Genomic DNA, 19,329 nt, shown 5'->3' with positions numbered 1-19,329 from the left:
TCAGACTCATGTCCAAGAGTTTACTACATGTTTTCTTTTAGGACCGACAGCCTAATCTAAAGGAGCTCCTCTCCCTCTAGGTCTGTTGATCTCTATCACCTCCCGTTGTTTTGGGTTTTTTTTTTCCCACAGAACTTAAACATTGTCTAAAATTATCTTGTTTGTTGATATCTTGTAAGTTTTCTATCTCTTCAACTTGAATATAAAAGCTCTATCAGTCTTAAGACATAGGTATATTACCAGAAAATGAACCCGGCACAATTTCTTTGTCAAATATATGTGAATAAATGGAATCTTCCTACTTGAAAATCCTGTGAAAACACAGCATATTTCTTTACCCTTATTTTACATAATGAAACTTTTTCAAACGACATTTGCCCTGATTCCCACCATCCCTCAGAAAAGTTTCCTGGTTACATACCCAGATAGGAAAATTTCGATGTATGGGAATGACTACCACATTAGTGTTTTAAATTTCCTACATTTCCACATATTCGCCTGGCAATCCAGAATGTATTTAAAGTCACTCTGTTGCTTTTTGTAACTGTATCCTCTAAGAATCTCACGCTATTACTGTGGTTACTCTTTAAACCATTCTTCCTCCCCTGGGTCATCTCTGATACACAGCCATGCAGGTGGAAAGTCTAATTTAAATACTTCTTGCTGAGTCCCCTGTAAAGGCCACCATATGAATGCTAATTGTGGAACTTCCATGCCTGGCACACTCAGAGGTATGCAGAAGGGGGTCACCAAAGGTGTTAAGTGTCAGAGTTTAAATGTGTAGACATGGCAGTAATCAGTACTTTTCTTCCTAGTTGTTCATGAGCCATTATATCTATATAGGGAAATCCTGAGAAAATTAACCTACATCAGAATTTTCCAACCAGTAATCTGTAAGATACAAGATACATTTCAACCACACCATTTTTTTCTCCACCATTTTCTTAGTGCGGTGACTATGGATCTGCTCTTCTATCTTCTTCTTTTATCTCACTTCCATATCTCACTTCCACATACTGAATGTACAGAGTTTTCTTTTCCATTGTACTTTTCATCAGGAAATATCACTTGAGATCAGTCTAAGTCTCATTTGGTCTAAGATGATGGTACTACATGTTACATACCATCTGGTTTGTTCTGTGCGAAGGTAAAAAGTCCATTGGCCACAACTCTCAACACACAGCCAGCCCAGAGTTAAAAACCAAACAAACTGGTTTTGATCATTACACTTTGATTATGCAAGATGTTAACACTGGAAGTAGCACTTTGAAGGATATACAAGAACTCTTTGTCATTTTTGTAAGTTTTTCTTTAAGTTTAACATTATTTCCAAAGTAAAAAATTTTAAGGAAGTCTCTAAAAACCTACATTTTTGAGACACCTGGGTGGCTCAGCCAGTTAAGCATCTGCCTTCCGCTCAGGTCACGATCCCAGCGTCTTGGGACTGAGTCCCACATTGGGCTTCTTGTTCCATGGGGAGCCTGCCTCTCCCTCTGCCTGCCACCCACCTTGCTTGTTGTGCTCTCTCTTTTTCTCTCTCTGACAAATACATAAATAAAAGCTTTAACAATAATAATAATAATAAATAAAATAAAATACAACCCTACATTTTTGCCTTGTGTACCTGGCCTCAAGCTCACTAGTAATTCACTTTAACTGAAACAAATGGCCTGAAGTTCATAAATAATTCACTTTAATCTTGTAATAACTTCTTAACTGTTTCTCCTAATCTCCTCAGCTTGTGACAACAGGTAGCCCAAGATTCCCCTCTACAGTTCGACCCTCGATGCTGTCCATCATTTTCTGAATTTTGTCCTCTTAAGAACCTTTCTTTCTGGATCATTCAGCCCACTTATCTGGTAGAGCCCCTGGGATCCTTCCCAAGTTGTAGGTTAGGCTTCCTGGGCTCACAATAGGACTTGTCAAGTTAGTCTTCCAGATGGCTACAGTGGGTGCCTTTCTTTCTAAGTCTGTAGGTGTCCCTCATGGAAAAGTGAGCAGGGACAGCTTCACCTCTTACCCTCTTCCTCTCAGAGACATCAGTGTTAGTTCTCTTTCCAAGGTCGGAAGTTGGCTCTGAGAGGTTTGACCTCTGCTCTGTTTCCCATTGCTGCTTAAACCCTAAGCCATCTTGACCAGAAGAGGGAGTCGTGACAATAAGGAATCTTCCAGTCAGCCATTGGTTTTCTCAAAGTTCAGTTGTTTGCCCGGTTGTTCAAAGGGATCCCTGCTCCAGATTCCCCTTTGACATCGACAACTATACTAAATTCTTACTGTTTAAAAAGTTTAGGAATAGTGACTTTTCCCTCTCATTTTTTGAAGTAATATATGCAAAGAAAAATTTTAAAAACCAGTCACCCATAATTGTATTACACAACAACAAAAAAAGGGAGAGAGCAACCAGGTTATATACATATTATATTTCAATGTATATTTATTTTCGGGTATTCTTTTCAATAAAGAGTATCTACCAGAAACCTATACCAAACCTCCGACATATCATGCACATGAACTAACATGCCATTTAATGTTGGGAACAACTCAAGGATAACTGCTATCACTGCTACCATTTAAAATTGTACCACAAATTTTTGCCAATGTAAGAAGACCAAAAAAAAAAGAAAGAAAGAAAGAAAGAATGAATGAATGAAAGAAAAAGAAACAAGATGACTTAATTTGGGGAAGGAAGAGGCAAAACTAGTATTTATAGATAATTACCAGAAAATGTGAGGTATAATAGATTGAAACACTATTAGAGAACACACTGAGAGGGGCCTCTGGGCTCTGGGTGGCTCATTTTGTTAGGTGTCCAACTCTTGATCTCAGCTCAGGTCTTGATCTCAGGGTGTGAGTTCAAGCCCCATGTTGGGCTCCATGCTGGGTGTGGGGCCTACTTAAAAAAAAAAAAAAAAAAAAGGAGAAGAAGAAAAAAAGAAAACACATTGAGAAACTATTAGGAATAATGAAAAAATTTAATAAAATCCACATACATGATCAAAATCAGTTGTTCTCCTTTATGCTACCTACAACATTTAAAATCCCATTCCCAGTAAGCACAAAGAACTGTTTAAAATACGGGCGATTAATATAACATGGCATGCACAAGACTTGCATAAGAAAACTATACTAAGGAAATACACAACAGGGGGCCTGAATAGACATACTACAGATGGATGTTGTCAAGGTATAATTACCTCAAAACTAATCAATATGGATTCTGTGCAAATTCCATTAAAATCCCGATAGGATTTGATAAACTGTTTCTAACATTTGCCTGAAAGTAAATGAGCATGAAAATGTTGAAATGTTGAAAATGTTGAAAAAGACAACAGGGATTCTTTGTCTTGCCACAGAGCAGAGATCTACAGTTTGGCACACGGATAGACCAAAAAATCAGTGGAACAGAATAGATTCCATAAAAACACCCCCAATACATGAGAATTTAATATATAATCTTATTGACATATCAAAGGAATGGGGGGAAGAAGGGATTGGGATAACTGGTTTTCCTTAGCAGAATAAAAAGTTTAGGTGCCTACCTTAAATTGTAAGGGAAAATAAATTTTAGATGGCTGAAATCCTGAAGAGTTAAACATAGAGGGTGAAAAAACAACTACGAAAGTTAAAAAAGAAAATACAGGTAAATTTTTTTTTTTTTTTTTTTTTTTTTAGATTTTATTTATTTATCTGACAGACAGAGATCACAAGTAGGCAGAGAGGCAGGCACAGAGAGAGACGGGGGAAGTAGGCTCCCGGCTGAGCAGAGAGCCCGATGTGGGGCTCGATCCCAGAATCCTGAGTTCATGACCTGAGCCAAAGGCAGAGGCTTTAATCCACTGAACCGCCCAGGCACCCCAAAATATAGGTGAATTTTTGTGTCATCGTTTGTGCAGGGAACATGTTACAAGTGAGGTTCTCCAAAAATCAGACGATGATGAGTGTGCAAGGGAGCTCTTCACATTCAGTATTTATGGAGGAAGAGAAGGGATCAGGATTACGTAAAGAAGCTGGTCTGTAATACAATCACAGTAAGGCCTTGTTCCCCCTGCAGAGAGCTCATCGGCTGCTATGGGCCCAAGTTAGGGTGAGGGCATTGGGCCTTCATAGCCCCACACCCTCCTGCCGTTGGGTGTAGGCTGACCCCAGATGGGATGTGACATAGGGTGGGGTCACTCCCCGAGGCTGAGAGTCATTTCCAGGGAAGGCTGACAGCTTCAGTCCGGAGAAGATCCCATTTGTCCACTGCACCATCCACACCAGGGCAGCTTGGATCAGTTTCTTCCGATAAACTGAGAGAGTAGCTCCTCCGAATCCCGTGAGTGTGTTTTCTTGGGGAAAACTTACAAAGGGAAGATTAGTGGAATGACCTACAGTTTCCACCACTGTAGTTGGTCTTGGAGCCATAACCGATGCCCCGTATCCCCTTCTTCTCTTTCCCATTCCAGATTCCCCATATCCTTCACTAGCCCCTCTGCTAGTCTGTATGCCTAGTTGGGGAGGTGACCCAGACCCTTGTCCGAGAGTCCGAGCCTCTGATCACCATGTACTTCTCATGCCATGGCTATTGTACTTGTCATTTTTCCTCAAAATGGAGTAAGGTACTAGTAAGAGTGGAGCACCTTGCCATGCCAGAAGATAACTAAGTGTTCAAGGAAAACCCCACAGTGATGGGGGTAGGTCAAAGACTTGGGGCCACGTGAAAGAACTACCTATGGCCCCAACTGGAACAATTAGAGAAAAAAAAAAGTGTTGGATTATTTATCTTTTGAATATTTTATTTATTTGTTTGAGGGGGAGTGTAAGAGAGAGATCACAAGCAGGGGGGAAGGGCAGAGTGAGAAGCAGACCCCACACCGAGCAGGGAGCCCATGGCAGAACACCATCCCAGGACCCCAGGACTGCAAGGTAGACACTTCAACTGACTGAGCCACCCAGGTGCCCAAGGTAATACTGGATTATAACCTGAAGTTTAAAATAAACATCTATGAGCAACCCAGTGATGTAAACAAATTTTTTAGTAAATAAGTAAATTGGGGGAAAGAGACAAATCTCCTTTATAGATGAATTCTAAATAATTTATGTAGGTATTTTACTCTAAAGAAGGTGGAACGTAACTCCGTATTCCTTATATACAGGTTGCCAATAGTGACTTCCCTCCAAAGAGTGAGGTATGGAAAGGGGAAAAAACAGTGGCTTTCCAGTGGAGTAAGTTAACAAACACCACTGAAGTCAGGTGATCAAGGCCAGCCTCAACTCCGGTTAGGTCCCGTCGATGGAATGTACCCTGGCACTTCACCTCTGTGGTATTCCTCTTCCAAACCCAAAAGTCCAGTCTAATCATGAGCAAAACATGGGACAAAACCAGGGGGGCACTTTATGAAATAGCCGATTAGTATCCCTCAAAATCGTCAAGGTCATCGTAGCTAGAGAAGACTGAGAAACGGAGCCCAATGAAGCATGTTGACTGAAAGTCACATGATGGGGCATTCTAGATGGGGTCTTGCAGGTAAAAATTTAGGAAATCTAATTAAAACGCACCATACTACTCTAATATGGCAATAATGGAAAAATGAGTGGGGTGTATGTGTGAACTTTCAGGACTATCTGCATTTTTTCCTGTAAAGTTTCTGTAAAACTAAAGCTATTCAAAAATTTTAAGTTTAATTATTTTTATTTATGATTTTATTTTTAAGAATACCTCCACACCCAACACGGGGCTTGCGCTGACAATCTTGAGACCAAGAGTTGAGTGCTCCACCGACTGGGCCAGCCAGGTGACCTTTTATTTGTGGCTTTTTTGTAAAAATGCTAGAATTACCTGGTTAAACATGACCTTTAGTGGCTATTAGCCAACCATCACATAAAAAGACACAATAGCCCCTAAGGTGAAAACAATATATTAATTTATTTCTAAGACGACAACGCGGAACATCATTGCAATCAAGGATGGATTTAGTAGTTTCAGCCGTCCCTATGGGCTAGCAGAAACCCACTGGCCCAAACACTACAATCTTCCAATATTAAAAAATGCAAGATACAGAGATGACCAGCAACAGACATGTAAACATCTTCTACTCCAAAAAAGAGTCTCGTTCTAGATGAGAAAGATCCAGTGTTAAACATTCCTTCTTCTCCGGTGGGGTCACTTAAAGTGGAGAAAAAAAAAAAGATGGTTCTTAGACTCCATTAGCTCTGGGTGTGTTTCCTATGCTTCAAGCCTTTACCACTGCATAGCTACATTTTTTTCAGTAGCAGGAACAAAAGGCGGCTTTACTTCAAAGACACTCCCTTAAATACAATTAACACTCAACAGGCACAGTCACAGGAAAAAAATAATAAAATTTGTGAATTAAAGATATCATTAGTTGTAGTAACTTTTTTTTGTTAGAATAAATAAATATTAAGGAACTTAATGGATTTAGGAGGACAAGAGTAGACTTCACATTTTTCTGAGGTGACAGCACATTTTCTCACATTAATGCTGAGACCCTTCTTAAAACCTACCGTCTCTGGTATACTAAATATGGCTTTATTTCACCTTCTCTAAATACTCCATCTCAGGAAATCAAACGAAGGAGACCAGTAAGAACACCCCGATCCTCAGAGAATTTGTTTCCTAACGCTTATTAACAACGTCTCTAAGCCTCGCTTACTTCATCTGCAAAATGGTGGCAATCTTGTGAGACTCCCAGGTGTTGTAAGGTTTTAGCACAATGAGCCCTAAGGGAGCTCTCAGGATGCCTACAACGCAACAGGCTTTAGCTTGTCTATTCCTTCCCTTCTCCCTTTGCAATGATCTATGATATCTCTGATTTAGACCTTGATTTCTTTTTTTTTAAAGATTTTATTTATTTATTTGAGAGAGAGAACGAATGGGGGGTGGGGGTGGGGAAGGGCAGAGGGAGAGGGAGAAGCAGATTCCCCGTGGAGCAGGGAGCCCGATGTGGGGCTCGATCCCAGGTCTCTAGGATCATGACCTGAGCTGAGTGCAGACGCTTAACAGACTGAGCCACCCAGGAGACCCTAGACCTCGATTTCTGATTACTCAGATTCTTGGCCTGATATCCCAAATCTATAACTTTGCACATGGAAGTATTAAAATACAAGCAATCCGGGAGATTCTCTACAGCTGCCTTTTCGACCTCAATGCTGTTACCAAGAACTTTAGAGTGAAAAAGCTTCTGTCTCCCTTTTCTCCTGGTGTCCAAGATGGGTGTGGTGTACAACAGGCACTCAACAAGTATTTACGGACTGCAAGTATGTACGGAATGAGACCAGGGATCGGTGACATAGATGCTCACTCACAGCGGAGAGCTCTTAGAAACCTAGTCGCTCTTACTAGCACTAAGCACTGTAAACCTACTCAGAGAATACTCCGGAGTCCTTTGAAGCCTCACGGCGTAGAATCTGGACTCCATTTTGCAGGTAAGATCACTTCGGTGGGGATGGATGGTCGTGACCAAAGAGGAAAGTGACTCATTCTGAGGCTAGAGACTTGGACACGATTCATGCAACAGCACCTCTCTTCTAGAAATATCTTCATTCTTGGGAATGTTTCGGCGTTCTCCATGGAAAGCAACAGCAAGGGGACTAGCGCACATTCTAGACACACCCCAAGAAAAGTCCAGTTTCCCTGGGATCCCTTTGCTGAAGCAGGAAGCAGTGGCCACTGTCCGAAAAGCATATCCTGCCTCCTGTCAATGATTTTACTTTCTACACAGAACTCCAGACACAGTCAACTGGAAATGCTAGTGTTGGAACTTGGGAACAAGACCTAGTTCTCCCTTCTGGTAGCTCAAGTTCTAAAGGAGACAGCTGAGTTGCCCAGAAAGCTGTTTCTATGCCTCAGTGCAGCTGAGCAAAGAGGACTTGTGTCCATGTATGCGTGGCTACAGACCTATCAGAGAAGCCTTCAAAGAGACACAATTCCTAGTTCCCTCAACAGTTCTCCTTTTCAGGAGAACGTTTCTCTCCAGTGAGCATCTGGTGCAAATGTCTGACGTCAGTTCAATTTATCACCGATCAGAGCATCAGCCCCACTGGTGAGGCCAAAAGGCTGGCCTCACCCCGGGCAGCCACCCCGATGGCAGAGTTCACAGTGTCCACAGATGTCATCACACAGAATGACACGGCCAGGTTCTGCAGCCCTAACCTCACTCCGGCACCTCCTCCCCTAAACGAGGCAGAGTTCTCCCACGAAGCAAGGCTCTTCTCCCCGGCCGCAGGCGCCCGCTGAGTCCGTGTTACAGGGGATCAGAAATACCAGCTGGGTTGAATTACGGTTTCACTCTGATTTAGGGTTCTTTCTCGAAGCCTCAGCTCCAGGCATTCCACGGTGAGGGGGTAGGTGGTAAGCTCAAACTTGTTAGCGAAGAGGCTGGGCGAATTAATCAACCACTTCAAGTCTCCGTTTCCGTAGATACAGATGCCGTGTACGTAGCGGCCTGCGGAGGGGAGAAGAGACCGTCAGAACGTGCTGGGTTTCCCAAGCTGGGGGCAGTGAGGCTGCCCAGCAGTAGAGTCTTGTCTACCTGCGGAGCGGCTAAAAGGGTGCTGAGCACTATGGGCTTCTAATGAAGCAGGACTGTGGGGGCCCAGCCCACAAGGAAGTTCAGCTCTTTATGGGAAGACAAAGGGCACACAGAAGTCCTTAAAGAACAGGACAGTGAGCGGTACAGTACAATGGTACACTCCCGTGTATTAGCAAATGAGAGTGATGGAGGAGAGGTTCTAGAAGCGTACAGAAGGGAGAGGTCCCTATGGGTTGCCCTGGTCAGGCCTGTTCTGTGAGCCTATCCAAGCGCTGACTTTTTATCTCCACTTAGATGAGAACGAATCTCCCTGAGAGGACATGTCAGGACTCAAATCCTCACCCGCTCCGAGCTCCCCTGGGTACATCTCCTTCTTTCTCTCACACCCCAGACCATCTGTCAGCCATTCTGACACCTCAACCTTCAAAATACTAATGGAATTGGACCCCTTTCCACCACCTCCGCTACCACCACTGGGGTCCACACCACCTCCACCGTCCTGTCCAAATTGTTACAGTAATAACCGGATTCCACTGTGACCACCTTGGTCTGTTAGTATGTTCTCAGCGCAAAAGCCAGAGTGACTGCTTTCAATGTCAGCACATCATGATGTCTCCTCTGCTCAAAACCCTCTAAAGACTTCTCATCTCATCTGGAGTGTTAGGTCCGGGATCAAAGGAGCGAGACTGATACAAAGTGAAGGTCAAGCAAAGCTTCATTTCCTGCCAAGCATCGAGAATCAGACCGTTCGGGGCCGCCTCTTAAAGAGAGAGTGATCCCTCCCAGCCTCACAGACTAACTTTTCTAGAGCAAAGGTCATGTGGTTGAGCCTGGCCACACACAGATGGCCAATGAGATTGCAACACGCAGAGAAAGCTGCACAGTCATGGTAGGTCCCACACGGGTGGCCAACTGAATTACAATTCACCCTATAGTAGCTATTCGAACTAGCCATCACCTTGGTCAGAATTGGTGCCCAAAAGGCGGGGCCCACACTCCTTGGTAGCTAGGGGACAGTATGCGCGCCCCACTGATTGCATGTCTCCACCTGGCCCGACTCATCCCTGCATTCGGGCTCTGTTACTTCCACCTGACCTGACCCGCCCTTGTATTAGGGCTCTGTTATCAGGGACTGGTCGACCACATTCTACTAGTTTCCGGGACTTGCTTTTAAGTAAGTTCCCCTGGCGGGGTGGGGACAGGGTCAGGTTACGTTTTACTGCATAAACAACAAAATCACTGTTTAACCCGATGGAATCGCTCTGGCTAAGTAGGCCCTTACACGGACTCCTCAGGGCCTGGCTTTTACCTCCCACCCCTTGCCCGTCGACTTCCAACCCTTAATAGCCCTTGCTTAGTCCCTTCCGTCACACTGGCCTCCTTCCCGGCCTCGAGCCCGCCACGCACGCTCTACCCGAGAACCCACGTTGCTCCTCTCCCCGCCGCCAGCCCCTTCCCACCACACATCCTGCAGGCTCGCTCTCACACCGCACCCCGGGCACCTGCTCCAAGGCCGTGTTCTCAGTGAGGCCTCCTCTGACCCCTCTTTCCTCCTTCCCTGATTCATTTTCCTCTTGGCTCTCATGAGCAACAGGTAGATATGTGTGTCAGTGCCAGGAAGGCAAAAATTTGTTTACTCTTTCTTTCCAGATGATCGTTTATTGTCTTTCTCCCTAGACTAGAACATAAGGTTCGAAAGGGCTGAACTTGAGACCATTTTGTTCCCCTCTATGTCCTCGGCATCTGGGACAGAACCTTGTAAACATTAGGTGTTACATTAATACTACTGAACAAACAGATAGAGAAGGATGGGTGGCGACTTTGTGGAAGGATAGAATAGGGGAAGCCATGGGGGGCACAGATGGTGGCTTCATTTGGGGACAATGCCTCTGGAAAAATGTGCAGGGGTGGGAATTTTCTACTAGAACTGGGAGTTTGGTTGGGAAGTGGGTCAGAAGAAGAATGGTAGGAAGTTGAACCTCTTTTCTAGAGGTTTCTTGGCATAGAGAGGAACGACTATGGTTGACTGACCTAAAACAAACTAAGGGCCTGGGCCTTTTTTTTTTTAATCCCATACACAAGGAGAGTCTCTGAAGATTTTTGAATGGAAGATTCAAATGGTGAAAAGAGCTTTAGCAAGATTAATTTTGCACAGCTTGGCAGGGTGCATTAGAAATCAATCATGAGGCACACTAACAACTTAATGTAAACCAGAGAACCGGTTCAAAGTTAATGGTTGCCATGAGAGGGGAAGGAAAGGTATTAGAAACAGAGCAGAGAAGGGCTGACAGGACTTGTGATTAATTGAATGTGCCTGGGAGGAAGTACAAGAGAGACTGGAAATCACGGGGCACAGAAGCCAGAGTTGTGGGAAGTCCGAGAAGGACCCGGGGGAGGAGGCGGGGGTAAGAACTGAAGTCATAAGCAGCTCGTCCATGCTTAAGAGAGTGAAGTGAACAGAGGCAACTGTTTCAGTGTGGATGGAGTAGAGGCTACACAGACAACTTAGTCTTCAGGCCAGAGGCAATCCCTACACACTGATAGAGAAGAGAATCCCTACCCACCAGCACAGAGGGGGCAACCCAGGAAGGCAGGAGAGCAAGGGGATGTCTAGGGAAACCCACACAAAGCTGAGCCCCCCCCCCCCCATGGTGATGCCAGTTGTGAGGATGGGTAGCTTTCCTCTTAGAACAGGAAGGAACGATGAGTGTGTGTCCAAAGTACCCTGACATGGAGAAAAGGGGATGGCATGACAAACGGGTAAGGGGATGTCCATCAAATGTCTTGAAGGTTCTTCCTCAAGTTGAAGCTGTTACCTTCTGAGAGTAGAAAGGCCATTTTAGCCTAAGATGGAGAGTTTAAGGTGAGCAGGAAAGATGAAAAGGACACCAGGAAGATAATGAGGTAAATAAAAGAGTAAGTAGGCAGCCAGGAGGGTCTAGCCTCCTTGTTGCGGGGGGGACAGTCTCCAGCGATGGTCTGCTTAGGCAAATACAAATGGCATAAAGCGGATGGTGGTGACCCTTATGCATAGGAATGGACCTTGTAGGGTCAAACGGCAGGGGAATCTGGAATGTTGAGTGAGAACAGCATGGGACAGCTGACCCCGTTACACAGGCTGGTCAGGGAGTTGTCAGAAGGAAGCTAGTAGGAGGAAGCAGCTGGGACAGTTGAAACCTTGGCAATCCCAATTTTTTAAAAAGCTGCCACGTTTTAAACAACAACAACATATTTTAGATGTGGGGATATAGCAATGAACAAATTGGTCAAAAATCCTAGCCTTCTTGGAGCTTCTATTCTGCTCTGGGGAGAAAGACGGGAAGATACAAAGCACGTAAGCTGGTGAAGAAAACTAGCAGAGTGACAAAGAGATTGTAATCAGAGGCGGAAGCTCCAAGTTCAAGACCACGGAGCTAGAGCGGTCGGGTGATTCTAAGTGCTGGCAGGGTCCAGAGTGGGTACACATCCACAGGTTTGGAACGATTCCTATTACTCGCCAGCAAGGGGAAAGGTCCAGATCGTACTCCTGACTTGCTGGTCTGGCATGCACTGTTCTGCCTTCTCTGGGTTCTTTTTCTTTTCCCTCTTGAGTGGTTTGGGGGACAAACTATTTTTATGCTCTGTACCGTACAAGGCTTTCAGATCTTGACTGGTGTAACAGGTGCTAAAAGAAGAAAAATGAGACATTTCTCTGAGAGACTTGGGCTGCCCAAGCTTTGTATGCTAGGTAGGTCCCTGGCTCAGGGCTCCTCTCATGGGCCCACTTGTCATGTGGTAAGTAAAAATCCCTCTAAAAATGTAAGCCTGACTAGCCTATACCTTCTCTATGGGGTAGGGCTTGGGCACAGGTGAGGACGAGGAGGTGGAAGGTAAGGCTCTATGGAGGGGTAGAGGTTGTGACAGAGGCACAGGGGGACAGGAGCCTCTGCGGTGGAGGCTAGAGCCACAAAGTCATGACGTCCCATGGGTCCCTGCCATGGAGGCTGAAGTCCTCCCGAGTTACAGCTGGAGAGAAGCAGCAGATCAGAGGATGACCACGGCGGTCCCCGAAGGAGGGTGACAGGGTTACAGGACGACTTTGGGGAACTTAAATACTGGGCCCCCCAACTGATGGTGATGATGGTGTCTTTTCTAAAGAAGACCCAGGAGACCCAAAAGCAAATGTCTTCTCCACCCTCCTCCTTCCACCAGCAGGATGGGCCGTGATGAAATGCAGGCACGTGGCACGGGCGTCCTCTGGGGACAATATGTTGGCTGATTAAGGTAAAGACATGAATATGCCTGCTGAGGGGCAGACTGTACAGTGACATGAGGATTTGCCATCTGCAGCGGAAGCGGACGCTCAGAGAGACAGGAGAAGGGGGTGGGGAGGAACGGAGAGCTGCCAAGAGGCAGCCATTTGGAGGTTTTCCTCTGAAACGTGAGGTGTCGAGATGTCCCCGAGAGGGAAGCCAGAGACTGCATGTAACGGACTGATGGACGAGTAGAGGTGGCAAAGCTTTGTCAGCATAGGGAGCAAAGGCCACCTCCCCTTATGGGCTGAGTTGTCCCCCTCCCCAAATCCATCCATTGAAGTCCTAGCCCCCTGCCTCTGTACCTCAGACTGTGACTGTGTCTGAGACAGAGCTATTCAACCTAAAATGAGGTTGTACAGGATGGGCCCTAGTGCAGTAGGAATGCTGTGGGGTTAAAAAGAGGAGATGAGGACCCAGATGCACACAGAAGAAGAAGAAGGTGGCCACCTGTGAGCCTCTCAGGAGAAACCAAATCTGTCACCACCTCAATCTCCAGCTTCCAGCCTGCAGGAGGGTGAGGAAACAAATTTCTGTTGTTGAAGTCACCCGGTCTCTCATACTTGGTTATGTGAGCCCTAGTTAATGAATACCATGCTCGCTACATACCAGGCAACAGTTTAAATGGAATGTTGACCAGGGCGGATGAAAGCCCTTCTTTATAAAGTCCTACAGAAATGAAAACTACTGGGGCGCCTGGGTGGCTCCGTTGGGTAAGTGTGTGCCTGAGGCTCAGGTCATGAGTCCGGGTCCCGGGATAGAGTCCCTCTCGGTGGGGAGCCTGCTTCTCCCTCTGCCCACTATTCCCCCTACTTGTGCTCTCTCTGACAAATGAATGAATAAAATCTTTTAAAAAAAGAAAGAGAGAAATGAAAACTACTTAAACTTTCTCATTCTTGTCCATTTGGAGGAAAGACATCTCTTGTTAGTGCTGCCCGTCATCACGCCTGAGCAGCCGTGAGTACCTCCAAGCCAGCTGGAAGCCCATCTGCATGGGTAGCAGAAGCTGGTGTAAAGGGTAGGGGTGGCGGTCCAGCTTGCTTGGTGGTGAGAACATGACATCACTTCTCATCTTGACCACCGGCCCCTCCTAACCGCTGCACTCCCAAAAGGAACAGAAAGAGGAATAAATAAGAAGAAAGCAGAAACTAGCAAGAAAGTATCCTTAAAGTCGAGGCCACTTCTACCCCCTCTTGATAATCATGAGCTAGAGAACATCGGTGAGATCTATCCACCTTCCTTCCTTCCTTCCTTCCTTCCTTCCTTCCTTCCTTCCTTCCTTTCCCTCCTTCTTTCTTTCCTTCCTTCCTTTCTTTTTTAAATGCAGCCTCCACGTCCCGCATGGAACCCAATGTGGGGCTTGAACTCATGACCGTGAGATCAAGACCTGAGCTAGGATCAAGAGTCGGATGCTTAACCAACTGAGCCACTCAGGAAATCACCTAAATTGACCATGTCTTGAAGCCTCTAGCTACTCTAAGAACACATAGATTGTTCTCCGTGAGAACCCCTGTATTTCACAACAATATTCACGCCAACACCAACAGACTGCGTGGCCTCAAAGTGTGGAATGAAGAGCTCACCATGGCAGCCTCCGTGTTTATCTTCCATGTCGATCCACTTTATAGCCCTGAGGTTACCGGTCCATGATGCATTTGGCATGGAGCCAGGGACACCTGCAATGTTGATAAAGAAGAAAAGCAGAAATGAGAACCAAGAGAGATGGGTGCCATTTCATCAACGAAGCCTGCAAGTTATGCTTATGTTTTCAGTAGATTATCTTTCACATTAGATTTTCCTTCCTGGGTGCAAAAACTTCAAAAGCTTACGGCATTAATAGTTGGTGGTTATGACCCCACCTTGCCACCAGTGAAAAAAAGAAAAAGAAAAAAATATATATATATGAATAATTTTTTTGGTTACAATGTGTGCCCAAGCCTGCAAAATAGAGTTTAAGAAATACCATAGCTTGAAATCGTAATGAAGACGGAAAAGTTGGGAGATTTGGGGGTTATCTCTTAGTGGCCCTCAACTGACTTTACATTCAGTCCTAACATTACAGCTTTTTAAGACTTTTCAGATGACTTGTATCTTAAAATGAAAGCTCAGAAAACAGGCTACTTTATGTGCTAAGAACTAATAAGTGAAAGCCCTTTACATGAGGTTGCAATGTTAGGCATATAGAAGGGAAATATCTTGTTCACTACTTATTTTTTTTTATATTTTTATTTATTTACTTGACAGAGAGAGAGATCACAAGCAGGCAGAAAGGCAGGCAGAGAGAGAGGGGGAAGCAGGCTCCCTGCTGAGCAGAGAGCCCGATGTGGGACTCGATCCCAGGACCCTGGGATCATGACCTGAGCCGAAGGCAGCGGCTTAACCCACTGAGCCACCCAGGCGCCCTTGTTCACCACTTATAAACTCATACACATCCCTTATCATGCTACCTTTTTAAAATTATTTCTTTTATTTTTTTATAAGCAATCTCTATACCCAACATGGGGCTCGAACTTAGGACCTCAAGATCAAGCATCCCACGCTCCACGACTGACTGATCCTGCCAGGCCCCCTGACACATTCTTCTTCTTATTCCTTAGAGTGCTTCTTGAGCATTTGGTGTTGCCAAGCACTGTACAGGGCCCTGGGGAGAGAGAGAGGAAACAAGACCCAGTGAAGATGAATGTTGACCCCAAGCCATAGGTTTGAGCTTTGAGATCCCCCCTATGAGGAAAACTGACGTTCACTGACCCACCCATCTTCTCTATTTCTTTCCCCTGTTCTTTGGCCCAAAGTTTAGTGGCAGACCAATTAACTAATCAGGAATCAATGCACTTTCTTGAAATGTAAAGAGTCTTTAAAAAAGAGAAGAGGGCTTTGGGTCCCCACTAAGCCAGGGCTTTTTCACCTTGGCAATACTGACACTTTATCTATTTATTTATTTTTGTGTATTTTTATATTTATTTATATTTTAATTTTATTTTAAAGAAATTTATTTTATTTGCATTCAATGAATGAACATACAGAGCATTACTGACACTTTAGCCTGGATGATTCCCTGTGATCAGGCCTGTCCTGGGTGTTGCGGAATTACTCAGCAGCATGCCTGCCTTCCCCCCCACCGGATGTCAGCAGTACACAACCCTCTGTCGTGACAATCAAAAACATCTTCCAGTGTGGCCACATGTCCCCCAGGAGGGACGGTGGGTACACAAAACTACCCCATTTAAGAAATGCTGTTAAACCATTTTAAAAAAGATCTACTTATTTATTTTAGAGAGAGTGTGCACACACACGAGCAGGAGGGGCAGAGAGAATTTCAAGCAGGCTCCCTGCAGAGTGTAGAGCCCGAAGTGGGGCTTGATCCCGGGACCCTGAGATCATGACCTGAGCTGAAATCGAGAGTCAGACGCTCAACCAACTGAGCCACCCAAGACTCCCTGCGCTAAACCATTTCATATAACCCTGTCTATCTCAAATAAATTTTGAACAGTTCACAGAGATTAAAGGGTCCATTTTAATCCTATAGAGTAGTTTTACTCCAAGATTCCCATTACTGGAAAGTGGGTAGATGGGAATCAAAGGTAAATGCAACAAAAGAAGAAATACTTTGTTTTACAAGAGCTCCAGCAATTTTCACTGGTGAGCAATGCAAATCTGAATGTAATTCTGATGTTAATAGTACCGCTGTCATGACATCTGTACCCAGATTCTAACAGTCCTTTCTCAGAAGACCCAGTAGGCAGAATAATGCCCCTCCACACAACATGCATTCCAAGAAGTCTGGATCCTAATCTCTGGAAACTGAAATTATGCTATGTTACAGGGCAAAATGGAATTTAGTTTGCAAATCAGCTGACCTTAAAATAGGGAAATTATCCTGAATTATCCAGGCTGGACCAATGCAACCACAACGGTCTTTTAACAGTGGAAGAGGCAGGTGAACAGCTGGTACACGGGTGGCCATTAGAAAAGGCTCAGACCCTGCAGAAAGGAATGGAGCCCAGCCAACACTTTGGTTTTAGTCTGGTGAGACGTGTGTCAGATTTCTTTTCTAGTAAGATAATACATTTGCATTGGTTCAGCTGCTAAGTCTGCGGTAGTTTGTTACAACGGCAAACAAAAAACTAATATGCATACTAATGAGAAAAAAATGATCCAGGATGATAGATATTTTTTAATAAGAAAAAAAACTAGACAAGACCAATACTTTTCAGAAAGTTTAATTGGATTAGGCGCATGAACACGTTTCCTTTTTAAGAACATTAATAAAAATGTGCATGTTCAGAAGAAAAAAAGCTCTGTTCTTTTGCCCTGGTGTCACATGGTAATTATATGATGACCTAAATCAAGAATTGTACCCAGGTCTCCCAACTAAAATTAAATTTTGCACAGCCCTTCCTGTAAATGGCATGATCCCTACTCCTAAGGGCTCGCTATAAGACAGATCCTTTTTTTTCTCTCTGCCAAACTTGAAAAGTTTGCTTATAAATACTGAGTAGTCCCCAAGAAAAATACCATTTATTTAGTAATATTTCTTCCTGTTGCTCTGATTTGCATTTATTACTTTAAAAATTACATTAGCACATGCCTTTCCCAAGAGAAGCTTCTTTATTTTGTTCTTAGTACACATTTTAAAAGAATTTAGAATAAAACTTGCCTTGGTTAAGTTGGGGGGTGAGGGGTGGACACCCCAGAAAACATAGAGATAATCTGGTATATTTACTTGTTATCAACAAGATTAGCGGACATGAATGTAATTTCTACAAGTCTATTTTGGTGAAAAGCTACAGCAGAAAAGTGCAAACATATCGCCGTAACAAAAAGTCCCTACCCTCCTTTACGCGATTATGTCTTTTAAAGGATACGATTTTTTTTCCTCTTTCATTCTCATGAATATTGATCATCACAAACTGACTCTTCCTCGGAAACACACTCCATTATTCTAGAAATAAGATGGTGACATTTATAATTAATGACTGCCGTCTTTACAATAAACACAGAACAGGGGCGCCTGGGTGGCTCAGTCGGTTAAGTTCCTGCCTTGGGCTCAGGTCATGAACCCGGGGCCCTGGGATCGAGCCCGTGTTAGGCTCCCTGCTCAGCGGGGAGTCTGCTGTGTGCCTCCCTCTGTGCCTCCCACCCCCACTCATATGCACATGCTCTCTCCCTCTTTCTCTCAAATAAATAAAAATCTTTAAAAAATAAAAAAACTAAAACACAACACATGTGAACTTCCTGCTCATGGAATTACAAACCTCAATTTTTTTTTTTAAGATTTTATTTATTTATTTGAGAGAGAGCGAGAGAAAGAGAGCAAGCCCAAGCTAGGGGGAGAAGCAAGCGCCCGGCTGAAGTGGGGCTCCATCCCAGGACCCTGGGATCCTGACCTGAGCCGAAGGCAGACTACATTAGTCCGTTAAACTGACGGGGCCACCCAGGTACCCCAGGCCTCAACTTCCATACTTTGTTTACCGACAAGTCTCAAACATGTCTGTTTAAATATTACTCATATGTGTGCAGACAAAAATTACATTTTTCCAAGTGGAATCAGAGAGAGGGACAAAGTCGAACTCTACTCTGTCTTTTCTTGCAAAGAATTCCGAGGCCCAGAAATACCTGGCAGGAGTGGGCAGCGCCCCTGGCTTTGTTGGACTGGGAACTTGGGCGTCCCCTGGGAGCTTGTTAGAGATGCCAAATCAGCCATCCTGCCCGAGAATCTGCACCCTCACAAGATCCCCAGAGCATCCCAGCACGCGATTGAGCCTGAGCAGCCCTGGGCCATAACCAGCTTGCAAAGAGGACGGAGCTTCTGTCTCCTCTCTCCTTGAAGTCTTTCCCTCAGCCTTCACCAAGTTTCTGGTTACCTTTTCTTTCTCCTTTTCCCCATTATTTGCCCTGGTGAAGAAATCTGGTACTATGTACCTTCCATCCTTTGGTTAAGTTTGCAAACCTGTCTGCACCGCAGGGAACACAGGCAGGCATTTGAGTAGACCACTCAAATCACTTTCCTGAAGACCATCAGCCCCCCTCGTGTGGGGGAGAGCTACGTTGAGCAGAAGACCGGTCCTCAGGGAGCCTTGACCTCACAGCATGGGGCCCACGGGGGATTCTCAGTCAATGTTAAAGGACTGAACGGGTGAGGCACGCAAGGGTTGCCCCCAGCAACTCAGTCTCCAGGGCTGCCCATACGGTGTGGCTAAGACAGGCCTCTTGCCACCTTGGTTTCCCAACAGGTCACTGTACAATGAAGGTACAATCATGCTCTACCTCTCGGTATCAAAGAGTATTTATTGTCCTCTCGTGGCCGAGGCCAACCTGTTTCGGTTCGCCCTACAGCAACTGCTTAAGAGGCCATCAGTCACCTATTTGCCACGTGGGTACTGCCTGGTACAACTCGCTTGATAACCCTCCACAGGGCTTCTGGCGACAGCTCAAATGTCAACTCAGTGTGAATACTCTGCAGGTGTCGCTTGATTATTTTTGTCAGGGAATGATGGCAAGCGAGA

General features: G+C 44.9%; 1 protein-coding gene across 4 annotated transcripts in view; it reads right to left on the bottom strand.

The window, feature by feature from the left end:
• Positions 1-5,881: 5,881 nt before the first annotated feature.
• GCNT2 (glucosaminyl (N-acetyl) transferase 2 (I blood group)) overlaps positions 5,882-19,329 on the bottom strand; it is a 96,367-nt gene continuing 82,919 nt past the window's right edge. For 3 of the 4 annotated variants that reach the window (XM_059399425.1, XM_059399426.1, XM_059399424.1), the window contains exons 2-3: positions 14,407-14,499; positions 6,054-8,444 (exon numbers count right to left, since the gene is read on the bottom strand). In XM_059399425.1, the coding sequence (XP_059255408.1) occupies positions 8,254-8,444; positions 14,407-14,499 (284 nt within the window). In that variant the 3' untranslated portion in view covers positions 6,054-8,253. Of the gene's footprint in view, positions 8,445-14,406; positions 14,500-19,329 lie in introns of all 4 variants that reach the window. The other variant, XM_059399428.1, reaches the window with a different exon arrangement.

Source organism: Mustela nigripes, chromosome 5, assembly GCF_022355385.1.
Source record: "Mustela nigripes isolate SB6536 chromosome 5, MUSNIG.SB6536, whole genome shotgun sequence".
Classification (NCBI taxonomy): Eukaryota; Metazoa; Chordata; class Mammalia; order Carnivora; family Mustelidae; genus Mustela; species Mustela nigripes.
This window is presented reverse-complemented; position numbering and strand designations above follow the sequence as displayed.